The 26429-nt window shown below is 35.8% G+C and overlaps 1 protein-coding gene across 6 annotated transcripts in view; it reads left to right on the forward strand.

Annotated features, from left to right (window-relative positions):
- The window catches only part of PTPN4 (protein tyrosine phosphatase non-receptor type 4), a 110039-nt gene that overhangs the window by 51749 nt on the left and 31861 nt on the right, over positions 1 to 26429 (forward strand). For 5 of the 6 annotated variants that reach the window (XR_015804907.1, XM_088168251.1, XM_088168252.1 and 2 more), the window contains exons 6-14: positions 1097 to 1141; positions 1388 to 1440; positions 3479 to 3599; positions 4656 to 4743; positions 5262 to 5303; positions 5651 to 5739; positions 11099 to 11162; positions 17454 to 17626; positions 21320 to 21388. Coding sequence is in view for 5 of the 6 variants with exons in the window: in XM_088168251.1 (XP_088024377.1) it covers positions 1097 to 1141; positions 1388 to 1440; positions 3479 to 3599; positions 4656 to 4743; positions 5262 to 5303; positions 5651 to 5739; positions 11099 to 11162; positions 17454 to 17626; positions 21320 to 21388 (744 nt within the window). In the remaining variant the exon portion in view is untranslated. The remainder of the gene's footprint in view (positions 1 to 1096; positions 1142 to 1387; positions 1441 to 3478; positions 3600 to 4655; positions 4744 to 5261; positions 5304 to 5650; positions 5740 to 11098; positions 11163 to 17453; positions 17627 to 21319; positions 21389 to 26429) is intronic. The other variant, XM_088168253.1, reaches the window with a different exon arrangement.

Below are 26429 nucleotides of genomic sequence, written 5' to 3' on the forward strand. Positions count from 1 at the left end.
GTAGGGTTTAAATTTATAAGAAAGCAGGAATTATGTTTAAATTTGCCACTCACTGACACTTTTAATAAAACATTTAAAAGGCAGTGGAGACAAATTCTACAGCAGCTTTTATACTCTGTTAAAAGGACTTTGCTTCTGAAAGTTGAAGTTTTTTCCTAACATCCTGCCACCTTGATAAATCTTGTATGGTACCCCACTGCAATCTCTAGTTCAGTGAAACTTTGTAGCAGGTGTGATTTGCTACGTGATGTAAATGTTATACTTTTTTTCAAATTTTGTAAAACCTCTGAGTGAAATATGAAGGAACTAAATTGAATGAAGAAAAGATTCATTCTGAGATGTTAGCAAAATGTTTGGGTTTTGTTGGAGAAACAAAGGAAGTAATTTTAGAGGGAAATTTGTTTGTACTTTCCGGCTTGTTGGAGTTTTTAAGTCATGGTGTTTCTGATGCCTGTGGTGGGAAGTAGTTTGTGTTTTAAAATGTTTGGCCATTCCTTTTGTTAAATCCATCTCCTTCCTGACTTGAAAGAGTGGGCATGGAAAAACTTGATGAATTTCTAAAACAAGCTTTCTTTGACATAGCAATTAAAAGAAAACTTTAGAAGCTCACGGGAAGTTAATTGAGAGTTATTTGACATAATAGAGTCCACAACTTTCGTAATAACAATGTGACTCCAAAATACTAAGAATAATTAATATAAATGAAAATAGAGCAGTATCAAATACTCAGAATAAATTAGTTCTATCTACCTGGAGTACAAATCATTTGTATGAGGGTACCTTCATACACAGATGCAAACTTCAACTTATGGTTGTTGTATAAAGCAGCAAGAATTTTGAAATTTGTAGCCTTTTAGTGAAATATAATGGATAACTTCATAGTAACTTCGTAGCCTGTAAATCCTTTAATTTACCAAGCTGTAGTATTATTTTACTAAGCAAAGTTTCATTTCTTTCCTAGTAGAGTTGAGGAAATAGCATGCAAAATGTCAAGTGCTAGTTTTGCACTAACTGAAAGCAAATTACATTACATTGATGAAAAATTACGGATTTTTTTTTTAATTATAGTGTTTTTTTGTTTGCTTTTCTAAATAAGGTACCAGTACTTTTTGCAAATTAAGCAGGACATTCTTAATGGAAGGTAAGACATTTTTCTTGTATTAAACATTAAATGCAAATCTGGTCAAGGAAAAGTTAATAATGAGAGATTTTGCCTGCAAAAGTAAAAGCATATTAAGAATAAATCACTGTCTATGCAAGTGGAAGTGTTTATTATAACTACCTGTCAAATTTGTCTATAGACTATAAAAGACTAGGGTTTTTAAAACAGCCTAATATCATATGAAATATGTAATTTTATTTATTTATCATTTTGAAAACAAAACAGATTGCCCTGTCCTTATAATACTGCTGCTCTTCTGGCTTCCTATGCTGTTCAATGTAAGTATCACTAGTATTCATATACATGTTAGTACTGAAATACATAAAAAGTCTTATTGATTAGTTTCTAAAGAATGTATAGCTTTGTATAGCATTATATTGTGGTGTTTGTGAGCATGGTACTAATTTTCTCATGATTAAGGAAATTGATTGGTTGTCCTCCCCCAGCATGTTTTGCTGAATTGGATATGGAAAAAATACTTAAAGCTCTGCTGTTAGAAAACCCCAAATCAATACTCTTTTATTCCTGTGTATTCCGAGGCATGGAATTGTGGATTTTGCCTTGAGAGTGATACTAAAAAGTAGTTCTTAAAACATGAAAACATTTTTGACATACTATACAGTGAACCTCCAAATAGCTGTGGAAAACAGAGTTCTGGTCCTATCTGGCCAAAAAGTTCAATACCTGTCTTGGCAATTTTAAGCCATCCAGTGAGTAGATGACTCTTCAAAACTGAGATTTCGTTTTCTTCCTCACTCACTTTTTCTTCATAAGCTTAAATTAACCAATCCCAATATATTCATTCACATCGGTGTGTTTTTCTGCTGTTAAAGGTACTTACATCCACATTAGTACTTTGTATACTTGGGACATATCAGAGAAATAATGTCCATGTTAATATTTTGATAAAAAATACATAGTAATGTTAATGTCATGTTTTATGCACGGTTTTGCTCAGAGGTTACCTTTTTCTAGGTCGATCAATAGAACAGTTTCTCTTAAACAAAACTCCCACCCTTCATCTGCCTGAAAAATTGTGCTGCAAATGCTGTCATGCCATAGGGATTTGTCTTAGAAAAGTACTTGATAATAGGAACTATGAAAACTTGATAACATTTTAGGGTATTAAGAATGCAATATGGGATTTTTAAAAATATTGTAGAAGTGGTGGGTATACACAGTGCATTGGAGTTACATTTATCCGCCAGATCATGCTGCCTTTAAGTTCTCCAGCGTGCAGAGCTCTAATGATTCCTGTACCTGCCTAGTAGTAAACTTCCTGGATTCTTCATAAATACATGTAAATAGCAGATTTCAGTCCTGTAGTTTTGTATTTTAGCAAGGAGTGCATTCTGCTATAAAACCTGGTCCAATATTCTTTTTTTTAAATTATTTAAAGTAGGATCTGTTTGTGGTGATGCAAGAGACCCAGAGTTCTTTTCTACCTTCCCTTCCTTTCCTCATCCTCCTGCTCCATAAATGCCTTTATCCATCTTGTCAGTGCTGCTAGGCCTGCCCAGAACCCCATATCATGATATATTACTGTTATCTATCCACTTTTCATTTTGTATTTCTAATCTATCACTGTAAATCTGTTACGTGGATTACAGATCTTGAAAGCTGAATTTTATTTTTTTGCTGTAGTTAGAAAGCCTCAAAGAATTTTAGCAAATGTTCTTTATATGTTGTTTTCTGACAAGTGTGATTGTAATGTATTTCTTAGAATTTTAGGAAAGTGTTACAAATTACGTAAATACACTTTTTAGTAGTTTCAAGTAGAATAGTTTCAATGTAGGTGTATGTATGTGTACTTTTTTCCATACATACAATTGAATGTGCAAAAAATATTTTTCTAATGCTTCTGAATGTACCTTGGTGCAGAATGAGTGGCTGGATTTTGCAGATCTTCATGATGAAATAGCAGTGTAGTGTTAAAAGAATAAAATTGTGTAATCACATAAAAACAAGCAAAGGTAAAATAATAAGAGAAAAATTTAATACTATCCTATATTTATATCCTACTTAGTGCTAGCTGTAATGACAGCATTTATGGATTAATTTGTCTGTTAAAAATTAAACACTTTACAAACTTATTTCATAAATGCATAATCAAAGCTCTCTCTAAAAAGTCTCTGTGGTATTCACTGAAAATGTGACTGTTTATTCAAAAGGGAAAACAGGAGTTCAAATGTCTTCTCTATTTTTCTTTGCTGTGGATCATAAATTATATGGGAGCAGACTCATGTGAATTTGGGGGCATTGCACAATGCCAAGTACATCAGTGATAAACAATAACCTCTCTTTTTAATATTTTAGCCGAGCTGGGAGACTACAACCATTCAGAAAACTTGCCAGGCTACCTCTCAGAATATTCTTTCATCCCTAGCCAGCCTCAAGACTTTGAAAAAGAAATAGCAAAATTACATCAGCAGCACATGTAAGGATTTACATCAGAAGATACTGAGTTTGTCAAATCCTGACTGCTGATGCTGTGCTATTATATAAAACAAAATAGTATTTTTCTCTTAAAGCTTTCTGGATGGGTGGGGTGTTGGGTTTTTTGGTTGTTTGGTTTTGGTTGTTTCTTTTAAGATAATGTGATTTTTTTTTTTTATTTTTTTTTTTGTGGATTAAATATCTGTATAATAAATACCATTGATGGTCTATACAGACTATCTGTATCTAAGTTAACGTGCTAAGTTAAAGTTACTCTGAAAACAGTATTTGTGCCTATTATGTAGGATAGTAGCTTAGCTGGATATATTTTATTTAAGAGTTTTTTTGAGTCTTTGGGAATGTTCTGAGCATAAGGGCTTTGTTTTCATGATGTTCTCACCAGTAAAAGAGTTACTTTAGAAGTAACAAAGTCCTTTTCTTCAATATCTGCTCTTTCCTGTGTGTGAGTCTGTGACCTTTCAGAAAGAGGAAAAGGCAGTGAAGCAATGGAAAATATTTTTTTTCAATATGTAACATTGTGTGTTACTATTTTAGAACTTTAGTGCCTTTTGTTAGTTAAATTTAACAAAATGTAAGCAATATTTGTAAAACATTTGCTTGATCGGGTCACATTGTTTGCTTTCAAAACTATAGAATGTTATGTTAAATTTCAGATAAAGGCTTAGAAAATTCTCTTAGCTAGGGTAAAGACATTTGAGGGAGTTGATGGTAATTTAAGTTGAAATTACCACCACCAAATACAGGATTGTAAAACTGATTTCCAGATTCTAGGGCTCCATAAACACTCAAATGATAAAGTGCATTAAAATAAAATGTGTTGTGGGCTCTTGTCAAGACTTTTGTTGTTTTGGAAACATAAGTTCTTTTCTGTTAAAATTTTTGGGTTAGAGTCTGTTTATCATGAGAAAGAAAATTCAGATTTCAGGGTGGGGATAGAAGTAGTAGAATGAATGCAGATTTTCTGTCTGCACTCACCTGGGGAGCCTGATGTGGGAGGTTATGTTAGAAGGTTTCTGATTTAGCTGCTTTCTTTCAGAGGGCTGTCTCCTGCAGAAGCAGAGTTCAATTATCTCAATACAGCACGTACCTTAGAACTTTATGGAGTTGAATTGCACTATGCAAGGGTAAGTTTGAACAAACTAGTGCTGCAGTGTAAAAATGTATTCCTCTGAGATTTATGTAAAAAGACACTTTGCTTTTTAGTGAGGCTTCCTGGCTTTTGCTTACAAGAGAAAAAGTATTATCTTATTAGGTGCCTAACTGGGATTTACTGATGGAATATCGATTGTTTCACTCTAGTGAGGATATTTCTTTGCTCAAATTTGTGCTTAGTTATCTGTGTGTTAATCAGGTTGAGCTTTGTTGCCTTAAATGCCAGTTCAGTTGGCTAATGGTGAGTAAGAAAAATGTGCTTGTTGAATGTGCGTTTGATATTTAAGGATCTGTCAGCTTTGAAAAGATTTAATTTGGTTCCAGCTAGAAAGTTGGAATAGAATTTGAAATGTTCCCCACTTAACTGCTCACTCTATCTACTGCTATTGCACACGTATTGAGAGTTCTACAGCAGGTGCTTGATTAGAGTGCAAAAATATTTCAATAAAATTATGCTATTTAAATATGCTTACAATATTGTTTGTTTTAGAGTCTCTCCTCTCTGTGTTCTGAGATTGCAATTTCCTTTCAGGTAGGAAAAAAAAAAAGCTGGTTGCTTTTAGTGTAGCAAATGCCAAGCCAGTCTATTAGTGCTGCTATTCTTAATAAATCAGAATATTCTTGTATTTATTTCTTCAAAGTCGGTGAAAGACAGAAGATCTAACTTGATAAATTAAAATTTTGTGGTAGCTTATAAGGAACTTAGAGCAAACATTTGGGTTTGTCCTAAGTAGGAGGGAATAATTTAATTTCTTATTTGTTTTATTAAAACACATTTCCTTCCACATTAATTTGTTTATTTAGAGAGAGATGAGAATGAATATACATGAGGTTTCAAAATATATTGTTTTTCAAGTAATTTTCTCTTTTCTTTTAAAGGATCAGAGTAACAATGAAATAATGATTGGAGTGATGTCAGGTGGAATACTAATTTTTAAGAACAGAGTACGAATTAACACCTTTCAGTGGTAAGGACAGTTGTTTAATGTTTTTATTTGCTATTTCAAAATATTTTTACCACTCTTAAAAAGACTGAAACTTAAGTTGTATCATATCATGTTGAAATTATTTACCTTATGTTCTATGGGGAATTTTGTTGTGGGCTGGTCTGCATGCTGTGCTCTTAAACAACTTTGAAACTCTAATGAAACTGTAATGAATTTCAATACTCTTCTTCTTCAGGAGTCTGTAAGCATACTTTACGTTTAATTAACTATACAGCGAGGCCAGTGTGATGGTCTAGCTTACAGTCTTTAAAGAGACAGCTGAATTGAAAAAATATTAACCTGGAGCTTGACTGCTCTCTTTTGTGACCTATAAATTAATTGTACTGTGTGTTTGAAATTTAATGTAGTTATGGTACTTGTGAATAACTGAGGTGGAGCATTCAGCATATTGTCATCTCTTCATCTGTAAATAACCATTTTCATTATATGATCAAAAAAGGGCATTTACTGCAGAAAATGCTGTCATTTATTCCTTCCCTTAACTGAAATAATTTTAAAGCTGTTCTGTAAAGAGGGAGTTATTCCCATTAAATATCCTACCTTATTTATCAGTCTGCTTAAGTTGGGATCCTGTTATTCATTTGTATAAAGTCAGGAAAGAACTATGAGAACTCCTGTTTTGTACTGTGACTTCTGTAGTGCTCTTTAGAAGTGCTCTATAACCTCTGTGATGTTCTATAGAAGTTATGTCACCATTCTGGAAATGCCTTTCTTAGTTCCTGCAGAAGTGACTTTTCCTTGGTTTCCTTTGCTGGCTTGGAATCCACTTTGACAGCCTTATTACTTGTGTTGCTGAGCTGCTGTAGTTGCATTCTGAGTGGGTGAAGTCAGTCATATAAGATTATCAAAACAGACATTAGTTCACCAGGCACAAAAACTGTTCGTTCTAGAGAAAAGATCAGAACTGTTCATTTGCTCCTGATTTTGCATTTTTGTTTGCTGCTGATGTGTACTTGATCTTTTCTGCAACCCAGTGAATTTCTGAGATATTCTGGTTTTCTGTGCTGGGCTTCATCTCAAGGCTTATTGTAGGATGTTACATATTCTGTGGTTTACCAAGCTGAGAAGCAGTGTCATTGGTGGAATTTTAGTTGATTTTTGTGAAGAAAGAAAAAACATAACTATATCAAAGTGTTATCTGCAGCCAGTACAACTGAACACGGGTCAACATTTTACCTGTATGCATTTGAAGAAAAGTAAGTCTCAGACAATTACAAAGCATGTTAATTTCCAGTCTTCATGGTTATTGGGTAAATTAAAACTGGATCTTGCAATGATAAACCTCAAGCTACTGTACTGTCAGTCAGACCTGCCTTTACAATAGTGACATGTTCCAGGAACAATATCCTTCATGTAGTGACAGTTTTGAGATGTTGGAGCCATTTCTAGGCTAAGGCTGCTTTATAAATGGGGTTCTGTAATAATTAAGAAGGTTTTATTTCAGTCTGATTTTTCTGATGTTATTTTTGGGAAAATAGTCGAAATAGGTTCTGTAAAGCACACTGGTAAATTACTGAGTATGTACAATCTAAGTCATAATTAAGCTACACGTCCCTAATGGAAGTTGGAGGTTTCTGTGAGTTCTGCTTCATATTGTTTGCATGCCAGGGATGCTGATCTAAATTCTTAGTGTGGCTTTTTGTGTGTGTGTGTAATTACCTAAGCAGTTTTTCTTTGTATTCAACCATATCAGCTGATACCAGGGATACTAATTTCTTGCTGTGAAGACTGTAGTTACCAATATAATTAGTCTTTACAAAAAAAAGAAAAAGGCCACCCTTCCCCATTTCACCCTGTTAGAGGCTTTCTTTTGCTATGGGTACTAATCTGAAATACCAATTTCCACAATATAGCTCAATAATAGACCTATTACCCTGTCTTTCTATCTATAATCATGCTGCTGCTCTTGTGCCACTAGTACTGATACTACCTCTTTTTGCTTCCATTTATTTTTGCTCCTATGCACCTGGAGCTGTGTAATGTCTTCTCAGTGCTTTATGGGTGTAGTAGATATTTGGATACCTGTTTTTCAGTACTCCTGATTTTTGAGGCATATGGAAGGAAATAAAGATTTAATGTATTGCTTAGAGAAGAATCAAGTAAAATGTCTTTGCCTTCTCACTCTTAATTTGATATTATATCTAAATTGCTCATTATGAACCTTTTGATCATGGGGAGAAATGAAACAGGAGGAAGACAAGTGAGGAACAGGGGAAAACAAAGGACACTGCCTTTTATTCCACGTGTCCTAACTTGATCTTCCTGTATTGTATATAATTCTTCCTTTCCCTAGACTTTGCTACCAGGCACAGAGACCTGGGAATCCAAGGAGATTGAAGACCAAAGGAGAAGATCATGGAGTATGTCGGCCATTCATTTGTTACTAGACCACCTGTTCAGCAGCTGGAAACTTGCTTTTCTTAGCCTGTTTGTGGCTGACGTATCTCTGGAAAGCTTTGTTGCCTTTTGCATCCAGGGCAGGTTGCAACTGCAGTTGTGCTGTGGATTTCCCAGTTTTATCCCTGAATGATTGGGTGGTACTGTGTTCCTCCTTGGTCATCTGATCCTGCTTACACACCTTGTACACTTCCTTTTGTGTTTGAGCCCAGTCAGCAGTTCTGAGTGCATCTTGGCTGGCCTCTTCTCATGCTTGCATGTTTCCCAGCAGATTGGGGTTGTTCTGGATTGAGAAGATTGCCCTTTAAGACTACCTGTACTCTGTTCCTGTGACCCAAAGGCAGCTTCTGTGAGATTTTGCCCACCAGGACTCTGAACAAACTGGAGTTCCCTCTCCTGAACCTATGGTTAATCTGCTGCATCCTTCCATTTCCTTTAAGAACTTCAGTTTTGCCATCTCACAGCTGCTGGAGCCAAGTTTGGCTACTAAATCTGGACAATCCTTTCTTGTTTACGAGTTGAGTTACCAGGAGCATCTTCCCTGGGTGACTGGTCCAGAAACTGTGTCAAAGAAGTCTTGCTCAAGAAATTTGCTGAATTGCTCATGTCCTGCCTTATCATTCTCCTGAGGGTCAAGGTGGCAAAGCCCTTATGAGAACCAGGGCTTGGTATCACGAAATTCCTTCCACCTATCAGAGTTCAGTCTGCATTTTAGACTAGGATTTCAAATATCTCTTCCTTTATAAAGATATATTTCATTATTTAGGATGCTTGAGGTGACTGTAGACAGGAAAACCGTACCAGATTAGTATTGATGCCTGCCCGTTCTATGCTTTCCCTTGGATATGCAGCATTGCCAAGAGTCAGAGAAAGGAAGCAGAGGCAGACGTGCCTTTTCCTTGGGCTGAGTATGGATATGCTCATTCAGTGCCTAGCAGAGTATTAGCTGTGCATAGGAACTTTCTTATCTGCTGTATTTTTTTTAAAGTACCTGGGAATCAGCTTTGCTGAGTCATTTCTTTGTACTTGAACGATGGCTCTTTTCAGCTGAGTTAGACCTTACTGGCTAATGTTACAGCTTTGAGTCTGCTCCAAATGGTTTCAGGCTTAAAAGCCAGCTGACCTCACTCTGTGAGCCTAAACTATGGGATAGGATGAAAACCCTGTATGTATTATTCTTATTTTCCTTGAGTTTGTAAATCACCAAGGGCAGTAATTTCTTTAGCAGAGGAGGAAACCCCAAGGAGTGAAAGATAATAAATGTTTTTGTAAACTGAATAATTGCTAAGTAAATCTGATATTTTGCCAAGTGTATGGAGCTCCCTTTTTAGAAAAGGTATATATTAAAATATTCTTTGAATTGCACTGTACACCAAAATGTTAGAAAAATTAGTAATAACGTATTTGTTGATTAACTGCAGCCTAAATAGTCTAATATTTTTTCTGTTTTTCCCACAGTCAGATTGTTAATAATCATTAGTGTATGTAGTGTATGTCCAGCAAATATAACACCCATCCTACATTACCCTTAAGCATTTTTTTGTCACAGGACGTTCTATGAAGATTGATGTATTGCTAAGGGAATAATTTGAATTCAGTAGATAAGATGTAACTCCCCTTTAAGTTTCAAATCCTTGAGAAACTAACTCTGATAGCAAGAATTAGTTAAGCATTTTTAAAAATAAATCAAAGTAACAAATAGGACAGCTATTACTGCTGGGTTTTTATTATTATTATTATTAACTGTTAAACTAATGGCAAGGCTGGGAAAGAAAAAAAGAAATGGGAAAATATATAAATAAGCATAATTTAAACACTAATGTTCACAGAGTGTCTTTCTGTTACTGTAGATAAAGAGTCTCCCACCAAATTAGGACATCCCTCTTAGGTTCCTGCTCTGAATAATCCCCTGGGGAAAAATGTCTTCATTTGATTTAGTTAAGAAGATAATTTCTATATATAGATATCCAACTTAGGTGTCTGTTAATGTTTTGCTTCTCATCCTTCTTGGTCTAAAGGGTTTTTTATTCAGCAAGTGATAAGTATGCAAGTAGTAATTCTAGTCAGCTTGTAGTATTGTATCAGTTGTTCATTTTTCAAGTAACTGAAAGTTATTATATTGTTCTTTTTACAACTTGAACCTCCTTTTTTTTCTTGACCAAAGTGATATTCTGGTATATTTAATAAAATATATGAACTATCCTAATATTAGATTTCTTTGAAAAAGTGTATCATTAGATTGTGATGAAAATACAGCCTGTCTTTTCCCATTTTGTATAACTACTATTAGAGTGACCATCCAAAACAGTCTGGAATTACTGTCAGTATTTCATATGTTTATAGATAACCTGAAAGGTGAACACTCCTGTAGGCAGTTTCCCTGTCATGTGATATTGTAAATGTTTTTTTCCTCCTAATAGTGTTATCATTTTTTTCAAGGTTGTGAGTCCTATCTCTGTGCTTACATCTTATCTCAGCTATTTTACTAAAACAAGTTCTGGTTATATTTAAAGACATGTAAGAACATAGAGAAAAAATGTCTTTCAGGGATCAGGTGAAGTTCAAAGGATTTTTTCATATTCTAAGGGATAATGAAAGTGGCCTCAGAAAAGAGAACATCTGCCTGAAATAACCTGGGGATATAAAAGCTCTTAGGGCTTTGGAATGGGGAAAAGATATCACAATTAGCAATTGCCTTGGGTTTAGGGTGTAAACAAGTGAATTTGATGGATAATGTAAATGCACAGCTCATAAGTTTCAAATTATACAAATTATTTTATATAATCTTTGATATCTTCTTTTTTTTGTCCATGGAAATGAAATCTGTTCTCTCTAGAAAGTCTATTTTCAGTAGGTGTTTAAGCCTTTAACCATGATTCAATATATGAAATGTTTTAGTATTGTGGTTTTATTTTTCATTTAGGTTGAAGATTGTGAAAATTTCTTTCAAGTGCAAGCAGTTTTTTATTCAGCTTAGGAAAGAATTGGTGAGTATTGTCTTAAATTTGATCTGAAAGGAATTAAATTTCTTCTACTGCACATCTGCATTACACTGACTGATAATATGTTGATTCTTGGCTTTATCTGCAATTAAAAATCCAGTTTCACCAACATTCTGGCTGTTTCATGTTTCAAATAGACCATTACAGTGCTTTATAATTTTTTTTTTAATTTGGTCTCCCTTATATTTTAGATACTTTTTGTTTTACATTTGTATGCAGGCAATATAACTTGTTTATGTAAGATAAATGTGGAAAAGGTTGAAAGTAAATCAATATTATATTTAAATTTCATAAAAAAACAAACTAAAACTAAAGGTTGTGCTTAATGCCACTTCAGTTGTATATATGCTTGTGAATTAATGTTTGATAAACATGTTGATTTGTATTACTCAGATTTGGTAATACAGGATGACTATTATTTATATTTAAACAGAGGAGATAAGAATTCCTTTGTAGTTCTAAATTACATATGGTAAATTTTTGTGCCTACTTCTGAATTTCTTGTGGAAAAAGCTGGAGCTGAATGTTTCACTGTTTGAGGTGTGTGTTTGCTACCCCAAGAAGCACCATAGGACTACTGTGCATTTAATTCAGTGAGAAATGGATTGTTCTGTGCCCCCAAGAGATGAGCTTCCATCACAGACATAGCACTGGGGAAAGATGGAGGAATTTATTAAAATTATGACTACATGATTAACTTGTCAGATTAGTTGAGAGGTTTTGTGCAATTCTTCCATGTGAAAGGATTTACTGTGAGGGTGGTGAGACACTGCAGCAGGCTGTGGATGCCCTAGCCCTGGAAGTGTTCAAGGCTAGGTTGAACGACCTGGTCTGGTGGGAGGTGTCTTTGCCCGTGGCAAGTGGGCTGGGAGTAGATGATCATGAAGAACTCTTCCAACCCTTAATGTTCTGTGATTCCATGATTTGAAGACCTGAAATGCAGAGTTACAGACTAGATATAAAAGATGACTCTAGGCAGAAATGCATCTTGAGTATGTCCTGGTTTAGGGCAAAATCTGGGAGGAAACCCAAACTGATAACAAATTCTGCACTTCTTTTCTCTTCCTTTGCTCTTGGTACCAATCTTAGAGGTGCAGAACTCAATGTCCAGCATAAAACAGAACAAACAACTGGTGATACAAGCATCATAAAGTCCTCCAGAACTCAGTACTATAGAGCTGTTCTGGGTTTGAGGCAATATGGTTAAACAAGAGAAACACCTGTTCTGTCAGGTCGGGCCGATGTCTGGTGACTGGTAGTAGAGCTGAAAACACGAGTCATACAGGTGTATAACAGGTGTATCTTGAAAGCAGATCATTTAAAATCATGGAGTGAACAAGAGTGTCTGTCAATGTGAGCAGACATGATGCAACATGAGCAGAAAAGTGGTGATAGAAAAAAGGTGGGGGGAGAATGTTGTGTTGGGGTAACACAGCATTTTTGTAAAACCTCACTGGAGCTACAGGCTTGTTCTCAAATGCAGGCTGAGGTAAAATTTTGTCTTGATAGCAGTGTGTGTGACTTCCGTTACAGTTGCAGGAAAGTTGTATTTGCATGCGAGATGAGAATTTGGGGTTTTTTTTTTGGAATTCAGAAATTATGAACTGCAGTGGTTTTCTAAATCAGAACTTGATGAAAATGCTGTGGTAACAGAGTTCAGGACCTTGAAGATTAAGACACCTAGATATAAAATAGGATTGGGTACCGTATACTTGAGTATTTCCTCTATTTTCTGCAGAAAAGAAATCTGCTTATAATAGAAGGTAATACAAAGATAGCTTTCTCATCTTGTTTCTCTGTTGCTTTTTAATACTCTACATATTGTTACTTGCATGAGAATGTACTTTATATAATTAATGTAATTTCTCTTCTGAGACATCTTATCCAAGCCAAAAAATTAAAAAGCCTTGTAGTGTTTTCCTTTAAACTTTGTGTATCAGATGAAAACTGGTGGCAAGAACTTAATTTTCATTTATTCCAAGTCATGAATATCTTAAGATCAAAGCTCAAATTTGGCTTCCAAAGAAGTCATACTTAAACTAATTTTTTAATCACAGCTAATATTAAAATTATTGTTTCCAGAGTTACTTTCCCTGACTAGATTCATAGGATAAGATTCATCTCACCTACATTCGGCTTCATTTAGGTGAAAATGTACCTAAATGTTCATATGTTAAAATATGAACATATTTTCTGTTTCTTGATACCTGGCCTGCCAAAGGTCATCATTAGATTTCTTCTGTAATAATAATCACAAACAAAGGTGCAAAGGCTGAAACATCTTGCATGAACAGGAAGTACATTTTAGGATGGATTAAGTTGCTCTCTGGTGGTATATTCTTCCTCTTGCTTTTGTTTTCACTTCCATTAACAATAAAGGGAGCCTAAATGGCTCTTTAGGCAGCAGAAAGTAGGTGAAATGACTCAATGATTGCACATTTGGTATGTAAAATATCTCTGGTCTAGTTCTTTGAGTTCGTGTTTTAAATCACCTATTTACAATATGGCAGGGGAAATACATTCATGGTATGCTGATGATGTGTTTCAAACTGATGTGCAAATATATTACAAATTGTACATCTGAGAAACCATATGTATTTGAATGCAAAGCTAAGATGCTGTAGAAAATTTAGTTACTGGACTTGGGAAAGGAATTTTCCACTAGTTTTATTTTTTTCCCTACTGGGCTGCATACACATTTATATAATCCGTAAAAGATATTTTTCAAATACTGCTAATGAATGTTGAGAGCTTTTAATTGCAACTGTCCTCAAAAGTGCAAGTGCCTTATCTCGTAATCGTCTATTAAATTTATTCGCTGACTTGGCACAGCTTAAAGGCATCAGCATAAGTAAAGAATGATTTGCCTACTTTTATTAGATTGTATCTGTGTTTAAATAAATCACTTAAATTAAGTGAGATGAAGCAGTTGAATGTCACAATCGTTTTCCAGTGGTAGTGTAATACAATCTTGAGTGGAAGCTGGTGGAGTATTCTGACAATTATATGGCTGAAGCATATATCCACTGGAGTATTTTTTTTCCACTGTTTTTTCATGATTTTGTGGGGGAAAGTATGTTACATGTAGGACTTCTTCATCCAGCATTAGAAGCCCCCTGAGCCATTACTTCAATAGCAGGTTTTTCCACTGTATCTTGCTTTGTTCTGCCTGCTCTGTATGCTGCTTTCCTTTCATGCTTTGAAGATGCTTGAGAATGGTTCAGTAGTTTCAGCTTTTCTAGATGTTTCCCTAAATTTCTCTGGTTCTGTTTATTTGCATCCTTGGCTGTAGTAATATCAATAGCCAGTATCAAGCTCTTTATGCCATCCAGCATGTTTTTGTGATCTTGTTTCTTTGATAGCCAAAGAAGCTGTTAAAGATTTTCTTTTGCTCTTTTAGAGGCCAGATGTCCATTGTAAAATTACTTGAGTTTGGAACTAAACAATACGATGGGTTTTTGGCCATAACTGAAACCTGGTTTCAGTGAGAGGCCAAGATAAGTGATTTTAATTTTTGAAATTATAGATTATGTATCTGAAGTTTGTGCTTTGTATTTCGTCTGACTCTTTTTGACTGACTTCTAGAAAGAGCTTGGTCTGAAATCACAAGGTGATGCATGGGCTTATCTGCCCAAGTACATACTTGATCTTAAGTAGCACTGGCATTCATTAGATGCCTTCTTGATTGCTGCCTAATCCTATCAAAGTTGGTTGTTGCCTTTTTTTTGTGAATAGCAAATACTGCTGGCAGAAGTATCTGTGCTGCATTTAAGCTTTCACTGGACTTCTGCCCACTTTTTCTGGAAGATGTTGAGTACGGGGAGCATATGCCATTATAAAGCACAAGTCTTTTTGTCTGTCTGAGATATGGGGTAGGGAATTCGTGCTTTTTTTCTTTCTGGGGTTTTTCCTTGTTTAACCAAAGTAAAAGGGTCTCATTAGAGAGTAAGTTTTTCAACCCAGTTTCTTTCCTGAGCAGCAAGAGATCTGCTCTGAAGTCACTGTTTCAAGGCAGGCAAAGGTGAGTTTAAATGAATGTCCCCATTCAAGGTGCTTATTCAAGTACTGAGCTGTTCTGTGTGAGAGGAGCACCAATGTCCAGTCTGCTTTTTTGTTGGGTTTGTGTTTTTAATAATAGGAATCACAAAGATGACTTGGACTTCACAATACCCTATCTCTGTTTGTCTTACTGTAGTTTTGTCCTGGGGCCCAGAGCTTCATTACCAGTATTGCGTCTCAGCTGCTTCACTCTTCCTCTCCATAGCAAGCAGACTGTTTTCCTCTCTTTTAATAAAAACCGCAGACACAATTAGTAAGATAATAATTTTGGAACAGAATCCTGCTGTGACTCTCTGAGGTAGTCTTCTAACGTTGATGTCAACAGACATAACCCCCTGAAATGCCTGCATGTCATTATCAGACCATAGAGCGTTGTGCATCTTGCTGGAGCCTTGTGCTATAAAGCATTCCATGGGCTGCAGTATAACTGTCCTGTTACTTTATGTGCTTTCAGCTGAAGTGCCGTGGATATTACAAATGTCATCTTTGGGGTCGTGTGCTGAGCCCACATTGATTCAAGCCTGCTGTTTCCAAGGAATACAGGGGCAACCCTATTCTAAATCCAGCAGTAGAACCAGATCTTGCACCCCAGAATCAACTAAGATGAATTTCAAGTGCCCAATACATGAGAATATTACAGAACCTTCAAGGGTGAATAGGGGAGGGATGAGTGCTCTTAGGAGCTAATATCATGTATTATCCTTTACCTTCAACGATGTTTCCCAGCTGTAATTGAGATGAAGGGTAGGGTTTGAGAATCAGTTCTCCCTGCGCCGCAATGAAAGCTTTAAAAGCTATGAATAGAACTATTGTTAAGGTACCTTTAAAGCTCTAGCACACCAAGTTCCTGTGAAAGTGCTGTCTTGCATTACAATTAAGTCGATCTTGCTGCAGCTCCTTCTCATCCTGCTGTACCAGCTCCTCCTTAATGCTTCACGTCTGATCTACTGATCAGATGATGGCATGAGATTCAGATCAGCTCATTTTCTGGAATACAAACTAGAGGAAACAGCAGGTTATATTTTTTTTCCCCAACTCGTAATTATAATACTTTGAATGACATTAAAATGCATGATCACCAGCTCATATAACTTGTCAAATTTTCTTTTCCAACTGTTTAAAAGGCTGACAGAACATGAAAATTTGCTACATCATGATTACTTGTTGTTAGAATCTAAAATCTTAGCTGTTTCATCCTTTACTGGATCCAGATGAAGGCAGTCTGTAATTATACATAGTTGCTCTCTTGCAGAACAGTAACCTACCTTTTTTATATTGTTTGACTTTTATATTGTTGATAAAGACGTTTATAGCTGCATAGATAATGGACTTAATTTCTGTTACTTTGTTTCTGACTTGTGATTTTAAATTGTTCTGTTCACATGTTCATTTCTTGAATAGAATTTCTTAAATTTCATCAATAAATGCTTAGAATTTGCTGATTTTTAAAAATCCATTTTATTTTGGCTTAAATTTGGCCTGTGGCTGAAAATACAGTGTCATTCTTGTTCCTGAGCACAACACTGGGGGAAGAATTGCAGGTCTCTCTGCCTTGGTTTCTCAGCAGAACAACAAAACCTTAACTTGGAAAAGGACTTCACTACTAAATGAAATCAGTTAAGGTGTGCGAAGTGTTGGGGGGAATTTAGTATTGTGAAGAGAAAGAAGAATGCTGCTCATATTTCTGGACCTACAGAGGTTGTTATCAAGCTCTCTCAGTAGGCAGCATGGCCTAGCTTCCTTTGCCATTTTGCTTCTTGCATTTCCCAGGAATCTAATGAATCATTTAGAAGTAGGAACTGTCAGTTGCTCTTGAGATGGATACCTGTTCCCAGTTTCCAGCTGCCACAGGTGCACATGCACATATTCAACTGTAGTTTTGAACAGAGAGGCACATTATCATTCCAAATCATGGAATTCTTTTCATATAGTTTGAGTCATACCTTTTAGACCTTTTTTGATATAACTAAACAGACTTAACCTTTGAGCAGGCTCTTTAAATAAAGAAACAACCCAGGGGTGAAAAAAAACTCTCTAAAGAAATTGTAAAGGTATTTTAAAATGGTTTGTTTTACATAAAGTTAATAGAAAATTAGAGTACCACTTCAAAAAGCATGATTTAAAAAAAAATACCCCAAAGCCAACAATATTTATCTTAGTTTCAAAAATAACTGGAATAATTCTTATCTGAAAAAAACATTTCTCTCTTTTTTTTAGCATGAATCTAGAGAAACATTACTGGGATTCAATATGGTGAATTACCGAGCATGTAAGAATTTGTGGAAAGCTTGTGTTGAACATCACACATTCTTCCGTTTGGACAGACCACTCCCGCCTCAGAAGAACTTTTTTGCACATTATTTCACTTTGGGTTCCAAGTTCCGGTACTGGTAAGTGCTGATTTGAAATATATGGGAAAGAATATGAGTGAGTAAGCAGCTCAGCAATAAACACAGGGAATTATCTAGAATATATATTAAAATGTAATTCAAGTAGGTTTCCTGCAACTGTTCCCCTTCCCTGTTGGCCTAAGTTTCAAATGTCACTAATCTTTTAAGATAGCTTGAAAATACAATTATTATATTATTAATGGTCGTTATTGCACTAGTGCTCTGGGATTGTCTCCCAAGCTGCATTTCTTGGCCTGTCCTCCTGCATTTTGAGACAAAATGTTGTCTCAAAACTTCAAAGTCTTGGACCTGGTCTTTTTGAAAACAGTTGAGTCTCAGGTACTTCATGCGGCAACAGCAACAAAACAGACCTAAATAAATACCAAATACGAAACACTGAAAAGAAGCTTGTACAAGTAAAGCCCACTTATCTACATGTATACAAATAAGAATTAGGTGAAAACAAAGGACCTACATGTTCTGTATCAAAACCAGAACTTTAAAAAATAAGGAGGAAATTAAATCCATAACCTTTAAGGATGAACTTAATAGGCAAAAAAGCTTGGAGATGCACAGAATGACTACAATAACTATAATCCCTGTAATGCTGGAGTGGATGGTGTTGGGTTTTGGAGGTTTATACTTTTTATTTTAAAAAAACTCTGATCAGTGACTGAATTAACTGTCTCTTCAAGTAATGCAGAATGCCAGTGGTTTCAATCATGCCTGAAACAGAATAACAGAGCTGCTACTAATCATCCATCTAGAATGGCAGTAGTGTCTGTGACGTACAAAGGGACATGATGAAAAGCTAGAAAACACAATAACAGGCTATTTCTGTCACACTTGTGAATTGCATAAATGTATAAAGAGGAAAGTAATTCAGTGGCTAACTGTTTATAGCATCTGTTTTTTGACCAGCATTCACAGTACCCATTTGAGAAACAGCATTCTATGATCCTGAACAGTGTTTGAGACTTGACTCAATGTTGCTATAGAACATTTCAGGGCGCTTTTTCATTTCTGTAAGGATTTTGAATCTGAATCATTGTGGTTACTATTACAGAATAGCTCTTTGATGATATTCAACTTAAGTTAACATAAGATGAAAAGAGAAACTGCATAAAAATGAAGGTCGTTAAAGTTGCTGAAACAGCCAAAAGGCTGGAATTTCTGCCAGTGGTTTGAGAGCTTGTTGAGAGGCAGCATAGCAAGAGTAACATGGCACACAGTGAGAGGTTGAGGGTGTTAAGGCTTGTTTAATCTGGTGAAGAGGAAGCTAAGGGGGAATTCAGTAGCAATCCTAAAGCTACTTCAAGGGTAATGCCACTACTGATGGACCCAAAGGTGCTGGCACCAGGCAGGTGAGATTTCACCTTGAAGATTCTGGGTGGACATGAGGCAAAGTGGTTTTTTTAGAACTGCATTCCCAGAACAAGTTACCTGGACTTGCTGTTGGATCTCTGTTAGTGAAGGCTTTCAGAAGTCAGCTAGACAAAGCCATGGCCAGAGGTGACCTAGTGTTAGCAGGAGATTGGACTAGAGACTTCTAGCCAACATTTGTGTGATCAAAAGGAGTCAATAAAATACAGAACTGACAGGTCTAGAGAGAATTATCTCCACTTCTGAAAGAAATCGGGGACATGAAATTGTTGAACTATTAAATTGTTACATAAGCTACTTCCGTTGGTCTAAAATACTTCTATGCATCAAATGTTAAAAACAATATGGCTGGTTTTGGTTTTTTGGGTTTTTTTTGTTTGTTTTTTTTTAAAAAGCTTCCAAGAGGAATCTAGAAGACTGTTAGTGAGCAAAGGTTACTTTTGTACACTGTCATTGGATTTTTCAAAGTGATTCTTACAGTATTCCTCACCAAATACTCATGAAAAAACATGAGGAGTTTTACTGTGTATTAGCATCTCTTTTAACTAGATGGGAAACAAGTAGGTTCCTTCTTCACAACAGAGGCAAGTTACTACTAAATTGATACAGGGCAGTAAAATCTCTACAGTAGGTTTTGGTGGTATTTCACAACAAGAAATGAGCAGGCAATAAAATAGTAGATCAAGTTCAGTGCCCAGAAATGCAAAATAAATTACACAGAGAGAGAAAAGAGCAGGAGCATGAATTCTCTGAAAACCTTAAGTCAGTTATTAGTAGTAGTTAAAGAAGGACAGATACAATAATATTGGAGTTATTGGAAAGGAATAGAGGCAAATACAGCCAACTTACTGCTTGTTGGAGTTTAAAACGTGTAACCCCAGCAATGTAGCTGACAGCAGGTTTGGAAAGAGAAATTTCCTGGGATCACAGCATGGCAGAGCTTGGAGAGCAGCTCTGGACACTGTTGAGTCCAATGCCCTGTTCTAACAGGGTCCACTTGTAGCCTGTTGCCTAGGAGAGTATCCAGCCAGGTTTTGGATGCCTCCAAAGAGGAAAACTGCACCATCTCTGAGCAGCTTGGTTCAGTGTTAAACGATCTTCAAAGTAAAAACTTCGTTTTGTTTTGATGGGTGATGGGGCTGTTTTGTAGCCCTGTCCTTGCTGCCTGCCCTGATTAAGATATCTCATATTTCTGTTAGTGCTGCTTGCCTCTTGTCCTATCTCTGGGCTCCCTTAAGAAGTGTCTGGCTGTAATTTTTACTTTCCCTTTGTGGCCTTTGATCCTCCTGAACCTTCTCTTCTGAGGATGAACAGTCCCAGCTCTCAGCTTTTTCCCATCCATCAGATGGTGCAGAGCCTTAGTTGTCTTTGTGGCCCTTTGCTTGACTTGCGGAGCTCTGGAACTGCACCAGGTATTCCAGATGTGCTCTCACCTGTGCTGGACAAACCTGCTCTCCAGCCAGTTGACACTCAGCCTGTGCATGGGGTTATTCCTCCTCAGTTTCAAGTCTGCATTTTCCTCCACTGAATTTCATGACATCCCAGCTGACCCATTTCTCAGGTCTTCTCACATCCAGTAGTTTTGTAATATGAACATGGAAATAGCTGATTTTTTTGGTTCTGTAATGTAAATATCCCTGTAGGAGACTCTGTGCTTGTTCTGAAGTTATTAATGGGGTAGTGACTACAAGAGCAAGTGTTGCTGATATCTTCTCACCAGTTCTTAAGTGCTGATAGATACTCAAAAATTGTATTTTTTTTCTAGAAGAGAAATTATGAAATATTATAAAGAATCTTTGATTTGACACAAGACAGCTGGTCTTATATGAAAAGTCAGCAAGTTCCAAGATCTAAACTTAGTTTTGACAAGTTGCATAGAAGAATACAATCCTGGTGTGCTTATCATGTAATTTTTTGTGGTATTTTGCTAAACTAAGTAGTGGCTATGTTATTAGCAATTCAGGGAATAGTTTAGGAAGAGTATGGAAGAAATGCTGTTAAGTTTTTGACAGTGGCTATAACAGGAAATATTGTTAAGTGTTACCCAAAGATCCAAGAGATTTCTTATTGCTTTGGATAAAAAAAGCAAACAGAAGGGAAAGCTTTTGTTACATCTAAAATTATTTGGAAAGAAGACCTGCATTTCTATGAAATACTTTCTGAAGTTATGCTGTACTGAAGCTCAGACAATTGCCTTAAGCATGATTGAAAAAAGAATTCAGGCATTTTGTTGAGATGGTTCAGTTTTAAACAAGAAAATGTTATTTAATCATGTTGGATTTAGCAGTTGGATTTTGTTTTGCTTTCCAGTGGGAGAACAGAAGTTCAATCTGTGCAGTATGGTAAAGAAAGAGCAAATAAAGACAGGGTATTTGCAAGGTAAGTAATTTGCATTATTTAATATTTTTCCCTTTATATATTTTCAAAACTCAGAATAGCCTTCAGTCTATGTAGTTTGTTGTTACATGTATTAGCCCTCCTTGTGATGTTTTTATTACAGAGAATGGTCTCCTGCTGTTAAAATACTCCATTAAAATACTGTGTTAATGGGTATTTTTGTCTGTGATAATAACCTGCAACTGTACATGTGTATTTCCTTTAGAATAAGTACAGTGAGTCTTTCTTGTGAGAGCAGCTTCATCACTGTAGTCTCCATGAGGCATTTTACTATGAAAAGTGAGCTGCTTCTGAAGGTATTTGGTCAGAGTAGTTGGCTAATGAAGAATATATCAATTTTATTCCAGACTCTTGAGGAGTTTAGTGATTACAATAAAAGAGTCAAGACATAAATTTAGTTATTTCTTCAGAAATTATGATGCTGTTTTCTAAAGTAAAACAGCTGCTAGATCCACCTGGCAGTTTGCTCTGATCATTAATAGAATCCTTGCAGGGAGGGGGCGGATCTGTCCTTTTTTTATGCTTCTACTTTTACTGAGATCCAAGATTTCTTTTTGCCCCTCTAAGGAACACTGGAGTTCAAATCTATGCTTGCAGACTTCTAGTAGTGAGTCCAGCTACTTTTGCAAGTGCCTACAGACACTGTTTTTAAGGGCATTGGTGAATTCTGCCTTCATTTCCTTCCCTGTCTCTACCCCTTCTTTCCCCATGTGCATTAGAATATAATTTATTCTAATTTATTCAGCCCACCATAGATATACAGCTCCATACTAGGTTTGGGGGACAGAAATGCTGTAACATTTTGGTTCAACGAGTAGATTTTATAAAACTTTTTTTCTGTATAAAATTACTTTTTCCTCTATTTAATTTACTTGGGGAATGGGAGTGAACTTAGATTTGTACTTGGAACCATTTTTTTTAGTACTCAGGAGACTCAACACTGACAGGTGAGCTTTACTTCAGAAAATTACAGCTATGAATCAGTTAAAAACTTTTTCTTGTTGCACTCTGAACATGGCAGTTCCTCACAAGTCAGGAGAGTGGAAGAGAGCTGATACTTTGTTTTGAGGAGTATTTTTATCATTTCAGAAACTCTTATGCAGTAGATGGCAGTCTTCCCTTGCAGCAAAACCCAGCAAGTGCTGCTGGGGGTCACTTCTAATTTATATTATAAGTTGAATAAAATTGATGAAGTTGATAAGATCAAAAGCCATGGCTGGAACTGCTCTTATTTTCATAAATCTTGGCTTTTTTTAGTTAATAAAATGCTTGGCTCTTCCATCCTCAGGAATTTTATTTTCCATTATTGCTTTTTTATTAAGAAATAGAGCATTTATCCACATATTTTGAGTTTCTAAGAAATGTTGATGACTTATGTCTGAGGCATATATGTTTATATCAGTGAAATGAGATAAGAGTATATTGTAACAAATGCATCTCAAAAGGCTTTTAATAAATCAGCTGCTGCTTCTTCTGTCTTCCTCATGACAGTGCACAATTAATGCATTTTCAATTTTAAAGACCTTCAATATTTTAAAGAGTGAAAAAAGCTTGAAACAGAAGACATTTCTGGAACACAGTGTTGTTCAAGAACAACTGTAATCTAAGAACATTAATTCTTTGTCTTCTAAAGATTTGTATTTCAAGTTGATGTACTGAGTAGATGTCAGCCCTTTTGTATTCATACAGAGGATAAATTTTGTTTTCTAAGATTTTCCAGGTATAATGTGGGTTTTCTTCCTGGAACCTGCCTTTCTTTTTTATGGTGTGTCTTTATCAGACAAAGTCATGGAGGTGTTGAACAACTTTAAGATCTCAGACAGTGGGCTTCTTCTGGTTGTTTTTCAAGGTCTTTCTTGAGAATTAGGTGGGCACATAAATTTAAATAATTGCTGTTGCTTTTGTTGTTATTATTATTACATAGTAAGATTTATTCAAGATGAGTTAAAAAATTGTTTTTAGTGGTTTTTTTTGTAGAGTTATCCAGATTTACTCTTGGATTTCTTAACAATATCTAATTAGGAATTACTTTATTTGAACTAATACTGTCTAAGCAGACCTTTGAATCATTTCATGGTAAGAAAATGAACACAAAGAATTACACTGAGTTGTTACTTGAGTGATCTGTTTGTTCTAAGTTGGGAAATAGTGATTGCCACAAGTAATGATCAGCTCATCTGGCTTTTGCATGCTGAGTGGAACGTGGTTGCAGAGCACAAGACAGGGAAATAAAATTTTTTAACAGTCATTTAAATAAAACAAGCAATTTCGATCTACAGGAAGCAGGCTTAGTTGTTTGTTCTCAGGATTTTACTTTAAAATTAACTGAAGGATTTTTTTTTTTTCCAAATCATAGGAACATTTACTTTCAATCTTTAAAAATGGAATTATTGCTATGAAGGATATATTTTGTATTAAATTGCATACATTATATAGGTGCTGTTTTCTTAATCTTTGTGCAGCATTGAGTTCAGCGTTCTCAAGACTGTTGCTGCAGTTGTTTAGGGTTTGGGGGGGGTTTGTTTGGCTTTTTAAAATCATTTGCATTATGGCTGTTCTCTTGGCCTCATTTATTGTAGGATATTCACAATCCACAAAACCATGTAAGAATTCCCAGAAACTTAATAAAAGTAGATAATAAGAGTAAAAATTATTAAATCAAGTCATGAATTGAGAGAATCCTTAAAGGCTTTCTCTAAGGGTCCTTGCAAAATATTCTAGGGCTATTCAGTTCTGGTGTGCACAGGGGCTGAGAGAAGGGAGTTTGAGTGAGTGGGTGTCAGGCATTTGTATCTGCAAACTCCTTATCCTTAAAATGCAGTCTCTCTTTCCAAAAATTCAGTCTTGCTTCAACTATGCACTTATTCAGATCAATTAAATAATTTCTCAGGTGTTTTAAATTTGCATGTGTCATTTGTGTGATGTGCCTTGCAGATTTGTGTATAGTTTGAGTCTCTTGGTCTGCAGCAGTATTTGTCAGTTTTGTTAAGAAATGCATTCCCTGTACTCCTTGTCAAAATACAAAGCAAGACTGTGACTTCATGTTATGTTTCTTTTTGGGAAAGAAGTTATTTTTTAAATTCTCACCTGTATTTATTTTTTAAATTCTCACCTTTGTTCTTTCCCAGCTTCTGCAAGATTTTAGCCCTTCAGCTGTAGAATGCCAGACAAATTCTGTCTTTGAAGGCTTTTCTAAAGTACTGTAGCTGAGCTAATATAATGTCATGGGATTTTTTAGTTGCATTATGTAATTTCATCCCTGCTACTCAGTTTTGGATGTTTGGAGGATTTTTTGCATTTGCTGTAACATTGCAGCTCATAAAATTTGAGGGCAGGTAAAGTTACCAGTTTCTGTTGCTACTCAGATAGATGGGAGTGCTTCCAACTTTCTTAGGAATGTCTCTGCAGGTACACCAAAATTAAATCCGAAAATCGCTTATTCTGTTAACTCTTGGTGCCCTGTGCTGGATGCAATAGTGGCATCCAGGTTGAGCAGACAGAGGTGGAATTTAGAATTTCAAAATTTCAAAGTTTTATACATCTTAGTTCCCTTCTCCCATGTCCTCAGCTGCACTCTGGCATTAGAAAATTATTTTAGTGTTGTTAGAAGTCAGAGATACAGGACATATTTCACAATAAATCTTATATGTTAATTAAATTAAATAACTTATTGCTGGATTTAAAAGTGTTAAGAGGAGAACTAAAATTAAAAAGCCACAGCACTAAGAAGTTAAGTTCTGCAGTGTGGTAACTTTTTCTTTGAAATTTCTGCAAAGACAGGAAATTGGGGCAACAAACATGAGTGGGTGGGGACTCTGAGGTTAGAGCTGTTAATAAAATAATTGAAACGAAGCTTTGGTGATAAACACTGCAGCTGTTTACATGGTGGTAAGATTACTTCTGAAAGATCTGACCCTATCCACAGTAAAAGGTGAGTGTTTTTATGAAATTGGATGCTTTCATAGGGAAGCAGGTAATGCTTTGCTCATGTTGGAGTTGTGTTCCTTTGTTGTATAGATTGAGGAAGTTTACATAAACATAGTTACAGACTATGGCTTAGGACACAAAGCAGTGGCAGTTTTTGAAACAGTCAAAAATGTAATTTTGGGGAAAACTTGGATTTTTTTCCCTGTGTGCTCCTCCGTCTCTTTGTAATTTATCTAGTTTCACACTGGCAGGGATGGTGCACTGTTACTGTTGTTGCACGTTAAATAAAGAAAAGCCTCCCCTCCAACTCTCCTACATTCCATTTGTTGTTTTTTCACTGAAGGTAGATTAGATTCAGTAGTTGCCTTTACATGTCTGTCAGCAAATACTGTACCTGCAGTCCTGTATTTACCAAAGTCAGCATTGGTTATATTATGTTCTTCTGCATTTTTCCCTCAGACTCTTCTTTGGTTGGTAGTAAAATCCACCTCTTGGCAGAGCTGGCTCTTGGTGCTCATCTGGTGGCTGCAGACAGATGATTGGGTGTTAGCAGGGTCCAGCTAATCAGAGCCCTGATCAAGAAAAGAATAACGAAAGGCTAGAATTAGACATGCATTTCAGTTCTGCTATTTCAGTTTCATGTTATTTTACCTGTTCAGAACTGCTCACATTTCTATGTTAGTGAAAGAAAGATACCTAAGTGGTTTGAATTGCTCACATTTGAAGCAAATTGGAAATTTGAAATTGGAATTTTGGTTTAATTGATCTGATACCGAGCTAATTATTTTTCAGATTAATACTCCTTAAATAGAGTGAAGCATGCTAAGAAACTGGATGTGCTTCTCCTGAGGAATTGATACTTTCCACTCTTTTCAAATATCAATATACTATTAGATTTTTTCCCCCAGGTGGAATAACACCTGAAATAGTATTAACTAGAATAGCCCATCTTACTTAACTGTCTGAAATTTGTCAACTATTACTCAGTAAGACTTTAGAGCAGCAGAGCAGAATGCAGTACATATTAAGAACTGTTCGGTGGGTTAAAAATAAAAGTAAATCCTCCACAAGCACACCACCTCTCCATTAGTATCAA

Source organism: Sturnus vulgaris, chromosome 7 (assembly GCF_052056855.1).
Source record: "Sturnus vulgaris isolate bStuVul1 chromosome 7, bStuVul1.hap1, whole genome shotgun sequence".
Taxonomy (NCBI): domain Eukaryota; kingdom Metazoa; phylum Chordata; class Aves; order Passeriformes; family Sturnidae; genus Sturnus; species Sturnus vulgaris.